Source organism: Musca autumnalis, unplaced genomic scaffold, assembly GCF_047663935.1.
Source record: "Musca autumnalis isolate F117 unplaced genomic scaffold, ASM4766393v1 scaffold_3, whole genome shotgun sequence".
In the NCBI taxonomy this organism is placed as follows: domain Eukaryota; kingdom Metazoa; phylum Arthropoda; class Insecta; order Diptera; family Muscidae; genus Musca; species Musca autumnalis.
Genome location: NW_027411866.1, coordinates 100078614 through 100095973, shown reverse-complemented (window position 1 = coordinate 100095973; position 17360 = coordinate 100078614). Strand labels below are relative to the sequence as shown.

General features: G+C 34.3%; 1 protein-coding gene across 2 annotated transcripts in view; it reads left to right on the top strand.

Annotated features, from left to right (window-relative positions):
- Positions 1-4191: 4191 nt before the first annotated feature.
- Positions 4192-17360, top strand: part of LOC141397153 (probable 4-coumarate--CoA ligase 1) — a 32241-nt gene continuing 19072 nt past the window's right edge. The window contains exon 1 of one of the 2 annotated variants that reach the window (XM_073973101.1): positions 4192-4631. In XM_073973101.1, coding sequence (XP_073829202.1) covers positions 4500-4631 — 132 coding nt within the window. In that variant the 5' untranslated portion in view covers positions 4192-4499. Of the gene's footprint in view, positions 4632-16364; positions 16782-17360 lie in introns of those variants that run through there. The other variant, XM_073973100.1, reaches the window with a different exon arrangement.

The following is a 17360-nucleotide window of genomic DNA, read 5'->3' as shown; positions in this document are numbered from 1 at the left end:
TATGGGTGTGGTTGTGGGTTTACGTATCATTAGTGAACGAAAATTACTAAATGCTACAAAATTTGGTTCAAATTGTTCAGATAAAGCTGTAAATGAGTATTGCGGTTGGGATATAGTTTTTGTTGTAGCCATGTAAATTCTGAGACTTATACATATTATAAGTATTAAATATGGTACCGTTTTGATGTTGCATAAATGAATATAGCTGGAATTCCGATTTTTTTAATAGGGTCTATGTTAGTTTTCAGATAAGGAGTTTTTAAATGTTTACAAATTCTGAAATTAGGTATGGAGGTCGCTAAGGACTGAATTATTGAGTTGGTATTGGAAATACGAAAAGTACAAAATAGTACTAAATTTGGTGTTGCTTGAAGCTGGAATTATTTTATTAGTGTGCGAAAAGTACGAAAGTGCAAAAATTTGGTATTGGGCTAAGGAATGGAATTGGAATTCTGATTTATTATTTATTTGTCAGGTTCGATGTTGAAGCACTGGTATAGAGAGTATTTATGAAAATCCGCCTTAAATATGTATAGAATCTTTCTACGTGCAGTACCATGGAGCTTCAAAATGAATAATGCACTGAAATCAAAAAATCAAACGTACCTTTTGAACAATTTTTTTTCTGGATGTTTTAGAAAGAACTTTTGAAAACGAAAATCTATGCATTTTACATGAAGGTTCCCCTGAGAACAAAAAAACCTAAATTAAAATGTGCAAAAAAAAGTAAAAAAGTATCAGTCGGCTTTGCCGACAGAGATATACCCTCAGCCTATGTCTAGGGTCTCTTCAGAATTTTTCGGCCCTTTTTGGACATTTGAACTTGCAGACAAAAATGTGGATTAAGATTAAAGTTCAAAAGTGTTGCGGAGTAGGTATGGACCGACATAGTCCATTGTGGAAGTGGATCTTATTTTTGGGAGTCATGTCGCGCCCACTAGTTATTTCAGTAAGTCATCGTATAAATTTTGGACCAGTATGCCAGGAAGCATGGACTTGTCCACGAAAAACATAATATCGACGAACAACATCGGTATACATTTCCAAAGGAACTTCGAAATTTAAATATTTATTTTAAATATTGGGGGGAAATACCGAAAGTTGTGGACCGGTATTGCCCATCTTTGAACTGAAACTATCTTGGGACAAAATATGACGACGGTGGAATTTTTGACCAAATCTGTTCAAGTTATCGAGCTCTCCAGCCACTACATATGGTGCCATTGGGGGGTTTTACACCTTTCGGGATGTTTTCTCAAGCAGTATGGACTTGCCCCTGAAAACACTTTTACTGTCGTAACTGAGGTAGCAAATGCAAGTTGGTTCAACAAAAAACAATGTTAACCAAGAGCAGGTCTTAAGGTGAACTTTTCCGAAATTTTGTGTTGGCTGTACCCAAAGGAGTGGACAAATATAGTACATATTCTGATCTATATCTGGTGGATATTTTAGGATGTGTAAAATATGTACCAAATCGGTCACTCCCTTCAAGAGTTATCGTGCGCACAATTGTTCCGAACATTTTTGAATTATTGTTGGGGAGGTAACTTAAGTTAAGTTTGAACAAAATATTACGAAGGCCAAACTTTGCACCGAATCGGCATATCCTTTCGAGAGTTATCTTGCGCTCCAACCTCTACACACGGGGTCAAAGGGTTTTTTTTTTTGCAACCTTCAGTCTATTTTCTCAGGAAGTGTGGAGCCCCTGATTAAACCTGTACCGTTGTATGGGGGGCAGTGAATACAGGTTGCTAAACTGAACTTATCCGAAATCTTGTGTGGGAGGTACCCGAAAGAATGGATCGATTGAGTCCAAATTGGAACCTCATCTAAGTGTGGTAGAAATTTCACGATGCGCAAAAGTTCGTAAAATGTTTTGACACGATAACTGATTTATATCGTGTCAGAACATTTTCCGAACATTTTCGAACTTTTGTGGGGAGGTACCGGAAGGAGTGGACCGATTGGATATTCTTCGAACTTAAACTAAGTTTGGACAAAATATTACGAAAGCCAAATTTTGAACCGAATCGGTTGATCCGTTCGGGAGTTATCGTGCGTTCCAGCCAGCCAGACAGACGGACGGACACGGCTAAATCAACTCCAAATTGTCTGAAACGGATTTCGTCCAAACATACTTGGGGTCTAAAACCATTATTTCGATGAGGCACATTTTGCCTGTATGAAAGTGTATATACCAAACCCGTTCGTTGGTATTGATATGGTTACGAAGTTTTTCGGCAAATCACACACATGCGACCCGAACGCAAAGTAAGAGAGCAAATGTTTTGATTTTTTTTACTTCAGTCTTGTACTGAATGTCATGCAAGCAGGTTGACGCCGCTTTATTTGTTTTTTTTTTTTTTTTGGGTACACTGAAAAGATTTTGCAGTTGCACAGCAAATATTATGTGGAGGGAAGAATTTGAAAATGATTTTTTGTTTTGTATTAATATTTTTAATGACGCAGAATGCCTCGTCTGCAATGCAACAATAAAAAAAGTTTTAATAAAAGAAACTGAAGTGGATACTTTTGACTGTGATTCACTGTATATTATTTTTAATTTTAGTCATACAAAGCGAACGCGTCAACAATATATTTTTTCTATTTGAAAATTTTGCCTTTTTAGGCGAAGATCATTTTTAGTATTCATTTTTTTTTTTAATTTATTAATCAAGCTTTTTTATGATCTATAATGCAAATGAAAAAGGAAAGCCGACGATTCGAACCCACACACCCACCACTATGTTTGGTTCTGAACGCTAACACGCCGTGACAACTTTTTTCCTGTGTTTTTCATTTCATACTCAATATGAAAATCATCACCCTGTTCTGAGCTGTCAGTGTAATTTTACCCACACATAAACAATTTAAGCGCTCGCTCTTCTTGGTCGGCTATGGTATATACTATATACCCTCGTTACCTTAAATGCTGAGGGTATAAAAATAACTGTTATATAGGGGTCATGTCCAGAGTACGTAAAAATACTTTAAATAAAATGTCCAATCGTTTCGTTTAGTATTTTCCATAGGAACAATACAAAACGAAACATAAACCTCGTTGGCCGAGCTCGCTGTTTAGTTTCGTTTTGTTTACATTCGTGAGTATGAACAAAACGAAAAGCGAAAAGCACTCAACTCCACAACAACAGATAGAAAACTAAATAGTACTTAACACATGTGAATAAATCAAAAACGTTTGGTGGTTGATAAAATTCACTGTGGTATGCTGATTGGTGGTTGATAAAATTCACTGTGGTATGCTGATCATAGATGGGCTTTCTTGCACGCCAGCGTTGCTATGTTTTGTTTTTCTTTTTCGTTGTTACAACATAAATAAACATTTACGGGTAATTTTGCAGATTTTTTTTAATATAACAGTTTTTTGGACTTGTTAAGATACCGTCTGTGTTCAAAAAATATTAAAAAAGCAAACAAATTTTAACAAAAACCCCGTTCTAATTTTCCCTTAAATTCTATTTAAGAGACATTTTGCCCATCTATGATGCTGATGCTATCTTATAGGGTTGTTAAGCATCACATATGTGTGTGTCATTGACCATAACGCACGGCAAACGTTTCCCAAAAATACTTGTCGTTTCGGTGGTGAATGAAACAACTTGGCAAAGCATAGCCGAAGTTACATTTCACCAATCGTACGGTTTCCATCTTTTTACGTTGAAAAGTTTGTGTTTTTGTTTTGGTTGTGAGAATGAAACGATTCAGAGAAGCTGAAAAGTTTGTGGCGTTGTGTGATTGGTACGGGAATCGTTTTGTTTCTTTCCGTTCATTGGTCATGTCAAAGCGAAATTACAGATTCTTCGGTTTAACGATCAAAATAAGGTACTGTTCACACAAATTAAAGTTGCGTATAATGATGATGTAGCAGATTAAGTTACACATGTCGATCGTTATGAGCAATTAAGTGGCATGTTGAAATAAAATGTACAGTCAAACCTCTCAATAACGCATGTTCCTATAACGAATAGTTCTCTGCAATGAATTGAATTTAAAAACATAAAATACATTCTCAAATAAAATAGTTCCTTAATATGAATTTTCTATATAACATAGAAATTCTTCATTTCCAGCAGCAACGGTATAGAAATTTTCTACTGTATGCCAATTTATTATATAGCATGAGATAAATCTACAATTGTCATACACTTACACTTGTATGTTTGATTGTGTATTGCAGTTAAACAATAAACAAGCTTAAACCATGTAAATTGTTCATACATATCAACAATTTGAAGTGAAGAAAAGAAACGTTTGTTCAACACCAGTAGAAAAGTCTCAGCTTCATAAAGATTCAAGAATGTGTTATAACTAATACCTGTAATTTATTGCATTTCTATTTTACAATTTATATATCTTCGAATGAAGTTGCCCTTGTGAATTGTTTTTATAAGTGCACATTTTAGTTGAAAAGAATTTTAGTAAAGTGTCTGTAACACATTAAATAACATCAGTTCTTAAAGTGAAGTGGAAAGCTGGAAATGTCTATAACTTACGATAAAAAGACCAACATTTGGTATGCTGAAAGTAAAGAATGTATCTATAGTGATAAAATTTCATTGGGACAAATTATCTACCAACAATTGCAGAACTTTCCAAATAATGTGATACAGGTTTGTAGGGTTTTACGAATCGAGGACTATCTAATGGAACATAGGGGAATATTGTAAGAAAACTGAAGGTTTTTCAAACAACTGCATAGTTTCAAAAAATGTTTTTGATATTTTAATAAAAACAAGTAAAAAAGCGTGAAGTTCGACCGGGTCGAACTTTTTACACACTCCATAAATACATATAAGTTAATTTTTCCTTTCTGTCCACAATGTAACGCATTGAAATATACATTTGCGACCCTATAAAGTATATATATTCTTGATCAGGAAATTTTGAGTCGATATTGCCATGTCCGTCTGTTGTAATACTCTTACTCTAGCGTCCACAATAATTGCACCCGATTGTATTTTTCCATAGGCAGGTCAAGTTCGAAGATGGGCTATATCGCCCCACGTTTTGGTATAGCCCCCACGCCTGTAATATGATTTTGTGGTTCCTAGTGGCCACAAAACGTCTCTACCAAAAACTTTGAACATAGGTCAATTTTTTTGGTATAGCCCCCATATAACGGTTCCTCCCGATTTTTGTCATTTTGCGGATTTTAGCAACAATTTTCAAAAGATCTACCTGTAGGTTGGCAGTTACTAGGTCCCAGTGAGGACAAAACATCTCCACCAAAAACTGTGAATAAAGGTCCATGTTTTGATATATCCGTCATATAACGGTACCTACCGATTTTCAATATTTTGAGGATTTTACCTAAACATTTTGACGGAACTATCTGTAAAGTTGGCGAATGATTGAAGACATTTTTATATGCATTTTTTACTTTATCTAGATAAAATAAAAATATCTTCCCCTAAAATTGTGGACAGAAAAGAACATAAATATTCCGTTTTAGTACAGAATATTTTATGGTGGAGGGAATAAAAAGTTCGGCCCGTCGAAACTTAACGCTTTTTACTTGTTGTATTTTTGTTGTTTTATAAGCTATTTAATACAAATGGAAAAATTTGCATAGAAGGCTTGGATGCAGTTTGGGAATTTTATATTTAAAATACGTTTTTAACAATGATTGAACTCTTCGATTTTCTTGAAATATTTTTGTGTTAAACTGCGATGACTTACAAAAATTTTAAGTCCTATGTGGTAGTGGGATTAGAATGAAGATTTTTTCTTCATTAAAAAAAAGAAAAATTTGTAAAGGAAATTTGACCTTGACAATTTTTCCTAAAGAAGGATTTTGGTGGATTTTATATGTTCAGAATTTGTTCTTTAAGACAAGTGCTACAACTTTGCTTGGAAGATATGAGTTTGACAAACTGGTCCCTTCTGACAAGAAGGCCTCAAACATTTGGTGGCCCACAAAACTGTAAGTGATGGGACACAGTGATGTAGAACAAAATGTTTTGTTTTCTTTAAGGAATTTCATGTAAATATTTATACTTACAAAGCAAGGACGTTGAAGTAAGTAAGTAAAGTACATTTCTTGAAAAAATTGCAGGATGTTTTCAAAGGATTTCTTAGTATTTAATTTTTCAAGGACATTTTTGATGTCCTTATTGTTATCCTTGAATGTGATATAAAGCCAATAATTTCCTCTTTAATCGTGTGGTGAGTACAAGTATTTAAGATATGCTTTCCTTTGAAATTTGAGTGTCCTCAAATTTGTTATTGTTATTCCCGAGCTGTAGTTATTTGATAATCACTTTAGTTAGTTTATTGTCTGGCTGGCATAATATTTGTTAATCCATTTTCAAAATCGAAAAAAATAAGCAGATTTTAAGATGTTTGAGATAAGTTTCTAACTGAAACAACAAAACACATGTAATCTTTTTATTTGCTGATAAAATAACAAATGTTTCACCCTGGAATAAAGGAAAAATTGTATTGACAAATTAAAAAAAAAAAAACAAGTGAGCCAAGGCTATAGTCGGGTCGGGGCCGACTATGTAATACCCTACACCACTTGCCCTGTGCATAAGCTTTTGACTGGTAAAATTCAAAACATTAAAATTGGGATAGCTTAGCTCTGAATGTCTTCATTAATACAGGTCAATTTTATTGAAACGCGTTTAAGTGCATCGTCAGAATAACTCAAATAAAAAAATGGAACCATCAACCATCACATTCCGACCGCTGAATAATATCCGTCGATTACCAAAATCAATAGGTTTATTCCTCTGTGGGACCCCCATTAACACCGAAGTGTAGCGTGATTACAAAAAATTAAAAAATAGGACGTATTAACGACTATTGCTATATCTCCGTTGTTTGGCCACATACGCCAACATGCTTTACATCATTGTAAAGATGGGATTTTCTACTTTCATAGTTGGACTTTGCTTTTGGAAGGTCCCCAACCAATGCTGTGCTATTCGTCATTATTATTAAAATCGCAAAAATGAGAAGTTGTGTTTTAATAGCGGCTATTGCGATATCTTCGTTGTTTGACCATCTACAACAACCTACTATATATCGTTGCAAAGGCGATATTTTCTACTTTCATTAGCAGGTTTTGCTTTTGGCATACCTCCTATAGAAGCTGAGATATTCGGTTTGGAAAAAAACATTGTCTTTTTCTCCAAAAAAGTTTTTGCCCATTCCGACCCCTAAATATTATCCGACTATCACCAAAATAAATAGGCTTTTTCCCCTCGGGACCCCCATCAACACCCAAAATTTGGTGACGATCCGATCCAAATTACGACCTGTAGCGTGATTTCTTTAAAAGTGGACAAATGGGATGTATTTCCGACTATTGTGATATCTCCGTTATTTGGCCACTTTCATAGCAAGGTTTTGTTTTTGGAAAGTATCCAACAAAAGCTGTGTTATTCGTCATTAGAATTAAAATCGAATAAATGAAAAGTGGGGTTCTATAAGCGACTATTGCGATATCTTCGTTGTTTGACCACCTACGACAACCTACCATACATCGCTGTAAACGTGATATTTTCTGCTTTCATTAGCAGGCTTTACCTTTAATATACCCCTTATAGATACGGAGATATTCGCTTTGAAATAAAACGTTGACTTTTTCCGCAAATAAGTTTTTTGCCCATTCCGACCCCTGAATATTATCCGACCATCACCAAAATCAATAGGCTTCTTCCCCTCCGGGACCCTCATCAACATCCAAAATTTGGTGACGATCCGATCAAAATTGCGACCTGTAGCGTGATTACAAGGTTTAGATGGACAGATGGACAGACGGACGGACTGACGGACGGAAACACATAGCCAGATCGACTCAGCTCGTCGAGACATTCATTTTGGTATATATAAGTATGGGTCTGCGACCATTATTTCGATGCGTTACAAACTTTTTGGCCAAAACCAACTTATAATACCCTCCCCACACAGTGGTGTAGGGTATAATTAGCAAAAACAAGTAAGAACGGCGTTAAGTTCGGCCAGACCGAACTTGTTATAACCTCCACCACAAGTTGTATTGAAGTAAAATGGAACAATTAGTTTCCTTTCGTTTATGAAGAATACTAATTACCAAGTTTCAGCAAGTTCGGTAAAACATTGTGGCTAACCTTCAAAAACCAAAATTCGAGAGGTACCCCTCCATTGGGGCTATATCAAAACATCGATCTATACCTACAAATTTCTGGCGGAAAGTTTTTAGACTCAAAGAAGACTAAATACCAAATTCCCGATATTTCGGTAAAACCTTCAAAATTCCGAAAATCACGAGGTACGCTTCTATAGGGGATGTAGGAACTCGCGGACCAATACTGATAATTATTTCTGGAACTTTTTATAACACCATGAAAGACTAAACAACAAATGTCAGTCATTTCGGAGGGCTATTGACGTCACAACCTTCAAAATCGGGAGGTACCGTTCTATGGGGGCTTTATCGAAACATGGACCTATGCCGACGAATTTCAGTCAGAAAGACTTTTACCTCAAACAAAGAATAAAAACCAAATGTCAGCCATTTCAGTGGGTTGCTATGCCCACAACCTTCAAAATACCGAAAATCGGCAGGTACCGTTCTATGGGGGCTATATGAGGTGAGAACCTATACCGACAAATTTCTGGGAGAAAGTTTTACACCCCCAACGAAGACAAGTACCAAATTTCAGCCATTTCGTTTTAGTAATGAGCCTAAAACCTTCAAACCTATAAAGGCGTGGACCCATACCGATAAATTTCTGGGCGAAAGACTATGTACCAAATTTCAGTCATTTCGGTGTAATAAGGAGGTTAAAACCTTTAAATCGGGTGGTACCGTTCTATGGAGGCTATATCAAGACGTGGACCGATATAACCCATTTGCAATAGAAAGCATCCAATGATAATAGAAACTTCTTAAGAATTAACAGACGGACGGACAAATTTGTGGGAGAAAGTTACCCCCAGCGAAGACTAAGTACCAAATTTCAGTCATTTCGGTGTAATAAGGAGGTTAAAACCTTTAAATCGGGTAGTACCGTTCTATGGAGGCTATATCAAAACGTGGACCGATATAACCCATTTGCACTAGCAAGCACCCAAGGATAATAGAAACTTCTTAAGAATTAACAGACGGACGGACGGACAAACGGACATTGTAATATCGACTTAGAATTTTACCTTGAACAAGAATATATGGTAAAAACTAAAATTCCTTTGCAATTCCATTTGAAAAAATTTAAAAAACATTTTTGCGAGCACATCTACATTTTTTGGTATAGAGATTAAGGAAAAAATTCTGGTTCCAAATTTGTTCGCGTTCACAAAATTGGAAGATGCGCCCAAATGTCATAGCGGTTTTTATTCTCAAATAGAGAAAAAATATTTAAAAATATCATATTTGTTATTATGAGAAAATTTATGCATAAATCGTTAATCCATATCTATTCGTAGATGAATAAATTTATTATTATTTTCGTGGAAAATCAACAAATAATAAAAAATGTTGAAGTAAATCCAAATTATCCTGTCCCAGAGTCCGTACAAACCCTCAAAAAATAAATTAAAAAATATATGCGGAATTTAGACAATGCGTAGAAGAATATGAAACCAAATTTATAGAGATTGGGTACATAAATTGCATATATAGCAACAACAAAAGAAAAAAGGTTATTGTTGGAAAATATTGTTGCAAATATATTTTTTGGTTTGATTCGAAAAATTAGAAAAAATATTTTGGAGTTCCCCAATTATTTCGCTAAAATCCCAAACAATAATTACTGTGTACTGCTAAAACTTCATCAAGAAATATGGTTTACCATCGTGAAAGTTTATTTGCTTACTGTGATAACTTATAAGGATAGGAAATTAAGAGTAGTGTTCGAAAATAAACACTATGGTATCATACCGTACCGTTCTGTACCGTACCAAGGTGGATAGGTACACTACGATAATGTACCGCTCCGTAACACAAACACTAAAAAATATTTTAGTGATACTGTACCGGAACACAACGATAATCGTAGTGTACCGCATGCCGGAGCAATAAAAATCGTAGTGTTCCGACTTCGGAGCACTAAAAATTTTAGTACTCCGACTGCCGGAGCACTTAAATTCGTAGTTGTCCGACTGCGGAGCACTAAAGATTGTAGTGTTCCGACTACGGAGGACTAAAAATTTTAGTGTTCCGACTTCCGGATCACTAAAAATCGAAGTGCACCACGTGTACCAAACTAAGAAATAACAAATGTATTATGTTTTCTTAGGAAAATTAAACATTTGGTTAAATTTGATTAAATAAAAATTTATGTTTAAATTAGTTAAACACGTTGTGAAATTTGGTCAAAAATATGACAAAAGCAATATTTAGTTCTTGTGGAATGATTTTGGAAAATGGATCATTAAAAATCGTAGTGTTCGGTTGCGGAGCACTAAAAATCGTAGCACTAAAAGTCGTAACTAAAAACCGTAGTGTACCACGTGTACAACAATAAGGTAATGTACCATACATGAGTTTATTATGATTCCTGAGGAAAATTTAATATTTTATGTTTTTTTTTTAATTAATACAAATTAAGAAATTACGATTTTTAGTGCTCCATTGTCCATAAATCGAATCAGATGTTTTACACATTTTCTTCTAATTTTTATATAATTTTATATTTTCTTCTAATTTTATTTAATATCCTAAAGATATAAAATATTCAATTTTCCTCACAAATCATAATAGACAGACGATTACCTTAACATCAAATCATAATAAACTCATGTGTGGTATTTTTTATGTATCCACAGTCAGAACACTACAATTTTTAGTGTGCCATTGTAGAACAACCGAATCATTTTTTTGCATATTTTCTACTTAAGTTCCCACCGTGGTGCAATGGTATGCACACCCGCCTTGCACGCAGAAGGTCGTGGGTTCGATTCCCCGACTAGGCAACATCAAATTTTCAACGCTGGCAAAATACCCCTCAGTAATGTTGGCGACATTTCCTGAGTACTTCAGCCATGTAAAACTTCTCTACAAGTGGTGTCGTATGACACGCCGTTCGGACTCGGCGATAAACTGTAGGTCCCATATCATTGAGCTAATATGAATCGGGGTGCACTCATTGATATGAGAGAAGTCTCCCTTGTCCCGTATGGGATGTTGTGGAACAATGTTTTTTTTTGTTTTCTCAACGTTATTAGTTAATATGTATATTTGGGATATAACTTTTTGCACTTTTTTGCAAATATCAAAAATACCACCACATAGCCGTGTAGAGCATGAAAAACTATTATGAAATACGGTGTCAATTTTTCTCTACCGCGAAAAAAGTTTCCGCACCAAATGCATTGAAGTTTTGTAATGCATTTTTTAATTTTATCTGTCATAACAACATATTTGCTTTTCACTAAAATTTTTATTTTTTTGTAATCTAATTTAAAATCATTATCAAAGCGTTCTGGACCAATTTGTTCTCAAATCGCGCCATTTTGGACCATATTAGGATTTTTTGACACTATTGCAATTTTTGGTTTTTCTTTATAAACTCGTGAATTTTATGTTTATATTTGTTTAACCTATAGGACAAGAGAATATGGGGTCATTTGCAACGAATTCGCGAAAGTTACAGGTTGTTTTTGTTGACTTTGTGAGAATTGTATTTTTTTCTATAAGAGTTTATAAAGAAAAACCAAAAATTGCAATAGTGTCAAAAAATCCTAATATGGTCCAAAATGGCGCGATTTGAGAACAAATTGGTCCAGAACGCTTTGATAATGATTTTAAATTAGATTACAAAAAAATAAAAATTTTAGTGAAAAGCAAATATGTTGTTATGGCAGATAAAATTAAAAAATGCATTACAGAACTTCAATGCATTTGGTGCGGAAACTTTTTTCGCGGTAGAGAAAAATTGACACCGTATTTCATAAGAGTTTTTCATGGTCTACACGGCTATGTGGTGGTATTTTTTTTGTTATAGCCCTAATGTATATATACATGGATTTAACAGGTGTATCTGTGTTTTTATGTCTTAATTTGTACTTATCTCAAAAATTATAAATATTTAATTTTCCTCGAAAATCATAATTTTTTCATTACGTTATTTTTTAGTGTTCCCACATGTGGTACACTACGATTTTTAGTGCTCCGGCTGCGGAGCACTACGAGTTTTAGTGTTCCGACTGCGGTACCCAACGTTTTTAGTGTACCAAAATGTGGTACATTACGTTTATCGTTGTGCTCCGGAACAGTAGCACTAAAATATTTTTTAGTGTTTGTGTTCCGGAACACTAGCGCTAAAAATATTTTAGTGATACTGTACACTATGTTAGTGTACTGTTTATTTTCGAACTCTGATTAAGAGTAATATTGAAGTTACAATCATTAAAAAAATGTGGAAATTAAAGAGCCTATTATTCGTGAATTAGTTAAAATCAGTTGATACAGCGAATCAATCTCTTACAATTGCTATGCATATTTCGATGTTTCACTCAGCGGCCAAAGTGTGTGCCACCAGTTGCATCACACAATGCATAAAACCTTAAAGTGGTTAAAAATCGCGCAATGTGCATACGATTTTGATGCGCATCCGGTTTCAGTAGCACCCATCAAAAATAAGTCAATATACACATATTTCAAATAGATTCTTCAAGAACCGCGGATGTTCTATTTTGCGTAAGATACCCATATTACTCGCGTATCCCTGCAATTTATAACACGCGTTTTCGCAAATATTATAATCGCTTATAAGGGATTCCATTTACGTAAACACTTTAAAAAAAAAACGCGGTTTATTAAGCGAATTTGTTAAAATATATTTTTGCTGATTGTCCTATATTCAAGGTATCTATACCCGCGGTTTTAGCGAATGGATTCGATCGCGGAAGGGCTCATTAGATCCGTCGCGTAAAAAAAAACTAAATTCACGCGGGGTTAAAAGGAAATTCAATGACACTTGTAAATTTTACATGCAAAAAATAGGTTTTTAAGAAAATTCACGGTCTTTAGACTCCAATTACTAGCAGCACACTCATGAGATATACATTAAACGATGTAAAACCACGAGTTCTATAATTCTATTATGAGTTTTGAATATTATCTTGTTGCGCATCCGGATTATTAAAAAAAATCAAAAACCCCTGAAATTCCGGCTTCCAAATGTCAGCATCAATTTTAGGTGGATGCAGTGGATATATCGACAAATCAACACTGCCATGTTGCCAATGGAGTATTTTTTTGCGTCTTTCGTTGGGCATATGTCTATGTAAGGTTAAGCCAGAAATCGGAAGGGAACATTAAAAACTTGTTGGTTTCATACCATTTTTATCCATTTTTCTACATTGATGCCAACACAGCGTCTACGAAAATGAATTTTAATGGTCGACAATATGGGATCCCTCCTAAAACACTTCATTTTAAAGAATTACAGTCATACTATATAGAATATGTTAATAGTTCGCGAATTCTGTAAGGGTGAAACTCGGATTCGTCGATTGCAAAATATTGTTGGTTTTTACCATATATATAGTACTTTATAGGGACTCCGAATAATGTTTCGATATGTTACAAACGGAATGACAAATTTAATTATACCCTCCATATTATGGTAGTGGGTATAATTAATATGGCCTACTGAAAATAATCGTTAAATGAGTAGTTGTCCTTGTTTAAGGGCCAGTTCGAAGAGACTTTTAAACAAAAGTATTTGCCCGCAGGCAAATTAAAGGTAGTCCCTCGGATCTTTACAATGTAATTGGTTGTAAAACACTGATTCTTTTAAAATAATATTTTACACAGGCTCAGCCGTACAATAAAATGCTTTGCCTATTTATTCCCTTATCTCAAAGTTTTATGTTCTCCAAATTATTATTACACTGTGCAACAAGGTTTCTGTGCGGTGGAAAATTCCTTTTGGAGATGAAAGCCCTTAGTGAGTATATTAAGAACCCAAAAGGAAATTTTCCCCATAGGTCAAGTTTCTGAGATATCGCGCGATGAATTTTTTGAATTTTTGCCCATGATGCTTGAGAAAATAGCTTTATATCTCTGTTTGTCGTTATTGTAGCTTCGTTATGAGATTACATGTCTTCAGTCAAATCGAATGGCGAATCTTTTTGTAGAACATTTCATTCTTCTAACTCAATTCCTTTCATGTCCTTTTCGTCCTTTCTTTCTTGAACCGTAGTAAAAGTACCACAATATGAGATTTTACAGCATCCAAATATTCCGCAAAAGTGTTGCTCAGAGAATTTCAGGTACGGTTCTCATTGACAACTAATCGATATTGTCACGTTTTCATTGTCTTTTTTGACATTTACCCGGTTTTTGTTCAGAAAAAACCTATGTTTTGTTTTTCTGTATATTCGTTATTTGTTATGTATTGGTAGGTAGACATACCCATTGGTTATCGCTTATATTGACATTTGGGATGTATCTGAAATATTTACCATATATAGCTCCCGATATGCTGAACACGTTAATGACAAATTTTGTTGGAGAATAGATCCGGTTATTTAATATTTTAAACCGGATATAGCGATATAAAACCCGGATTTTGTACCGATTTTAAGTAACCGAATAAGCTAATATGTATACCATTAGAAAGCTAATAAAATTGCCAATCAGGGAAAATAAATTTTTTGACAGCATCTCACCTGAGTTCGGTGCTAAAACAAAAAACCCGTATTCTTGAACCGTTTTTAAGGAAAAATATCACTGCGCTTAAATATGAAGATCAAAGCTTGGTGGGTGAAATATTCTTTTTGCCGATGAAAGTGGATGAAGTTAATATTATGAACCCGGAAGGACAGTTATGCCGTAGGTCAAACTTCTGAGTTATGGCGTGATGCATACATTCTTGATGAACTTTAAGAGCACGACAATAAACCCGTAACATAAATTCCATTTCGCTATAACTCAGAAGTTTGACATATGGCATAACTGTCCTTCCGGGTTCATAATATTAACTTCATCGACTTTCAGCGGCAAAAAGAATATTTCACCCACCAAGCATTTATCTTCATATTTACGCGCAGTGATATTTTTCCTTAAAAACGGTTCAAGAATACGGGTTTTTTGTTTTAGCACCGAACTCAGATAAGATGCTGTCAAAAAATTTGTTTTCCCTGATTGACAATTTTATTAGCTTTCTAATGGGGTACATATAAGATTAATCGGTTACTTAAAATCGGTACAAAATCCGGGTTTTATATCGCTATATCCGGTTCAAAATATTAGATAACCGGATCTATTTTCCAAGAAAATTTGTCATTAACGTGTTCAGCATATCGGGAGCTATATATGGTAAATATTTCAGATACATCCCAGATGTCAATATAAGCGATAACCAATGGGTATGTCTACCTACCAATACATAACAAATAACGAATATACAGAAAAACAAAACATAGGTTTTTTCTGAACAAAAACCGGGTAAATGTCAAAAAAGACAATGAAAACGTGACAATATCGATTAGTTGTCAATGAGAACCGTACCTGAAATTCTCTGAGCAACACTTTTGCGGAATATTTGGATGCTGTAAAATCTCATATTGTGGTACTTTTACTACGGTTCAAGAAAGAAAGGACGAAAAGGACATGAAAGGAATTGAGTTAGAAGAATGAAATGTTCTACAAAAAGATTCGCCATTCGATTTGACTGAAGACATGTAATCTCATAACGAAGCTACAATAACGACAAACAGAGATATAAAGCTATTTTCTCAAGCATCATAGGCAAAAATTCAACAAATTCATCGCGCGATATCTCAGAAATTTGACCTATGGGGAAAATTTCCTTTTGGGTTCTTAATATACTCACTAAGGGCTTTCATCTCCAAAAGGAATTTTCCACCGCACAGACCTTGAGTTCCAATTTGTGGCACAGTGTTATCAGGTATGTGATGGAAAACGATTCGACTCGTTTTGCCATAAATCGAAATCGTATATCTCTAATTTTGGTGAATATTTTAATGAAATTGACAATGAATTTTAAGAATATTATTCAAATAAGGGGCGTTTGTGAAGCAAAACTATATCATCAAAGGCACTCCGATTATATACCATTTCGATTCTGAAAATCGAGTCGATTCGGTTTTCATCACATACCTGTATTTTTTAATTACAGAATTTTTCTTTGTGTCATTAAAATTACATCAAATCTTAAGTGGCACAACACACAAACAACTACATATCTATTACGTCTATAGCTGCATTTGGCATTTTATCTTAACTTCTCCATAATAAACAATTCTATTACGAATAATTCTCCACAATGAAGTAAGTATTGCAATCGCACGAGATAAATCTACAGTTGTCTTAATTATATATGTATGTATGATTGTACAATGCACATACATATATTGCAGTCTAAACAATAAACAAATTCAACGCATTTAAACTGTTCACAGATATCAACAATCTGTAGTGGAAAAAAGAAGAAACGTTTGTTGAATGAACCCCTGATAATAAGTGTGAGCAGCATCATAAATGTCCAACAATGTGTTATTAATAATAATTGCAATTCATTTCATTTCTATTGTGCAATATCTATCTTCGAATGAAATTGCGCTTACAAATTGTTTTTAAAAGTGCACATTTTAATTGAAAAGAATTTAGTAAAGCTTCTGTAACACATTAAATAGCATCGGTTTCTAAAAAAGTTAAGTGAAAAATTATGTCTGTAACTTACGATGCAAATAACAAAATTTGGTATAGCCAAAGTGAAGAAAGTATTTATAGTGACACGACTTCATTGGGACAAATTGTCTTCCACCAATTGCAGAATTTTCCTAAAAATGTGATACAGGTTTGTGGTGTTTTCTTAATGAGTGGAAATCATATAAAAAAGTGAAACATACAAAGGACTATATATTTTTTTTTTTTTTTTGACAACTGCAGAAAGCGGAAAACTTGGAGTGGCGACTTAACACGGTGTTTGGTGAAAATGTGTGGTACAAATCTAAGAAAGGGGAGCAAAGTATTAAAATTGTTTAAAAATAAATAAAAGTAAATAATTACGCAGTTTGGTGTCTTCTACGGAGCCTAGAGCACGAGGGAAAGCATTTTCCTGTTTTTTAATGCGTTTTGGTCACACTTAAATCACTATAACATAACCATTTGTTACCCTATTTTTAAAAGCTATGGCTTGTTCGAAAGACATGATTTTCACCTTTTAAATAAAAAAAATCTGTCCTTTGTGGAAAAACCAAGTTATGAGCGTTTTAAGTTGAAAATCCAAGAAACGAAGTTTTTCACTACATTTACCGTTATAAAATCAAAAAACGAAGTGACCCAAAGAAACCAAAGGTATTTCCGTCTTCCATGGACTCCCACAAAACTGAATATATGCATCAGAACCCCTGCAAAAAATGTTGTCAGCTTTTGT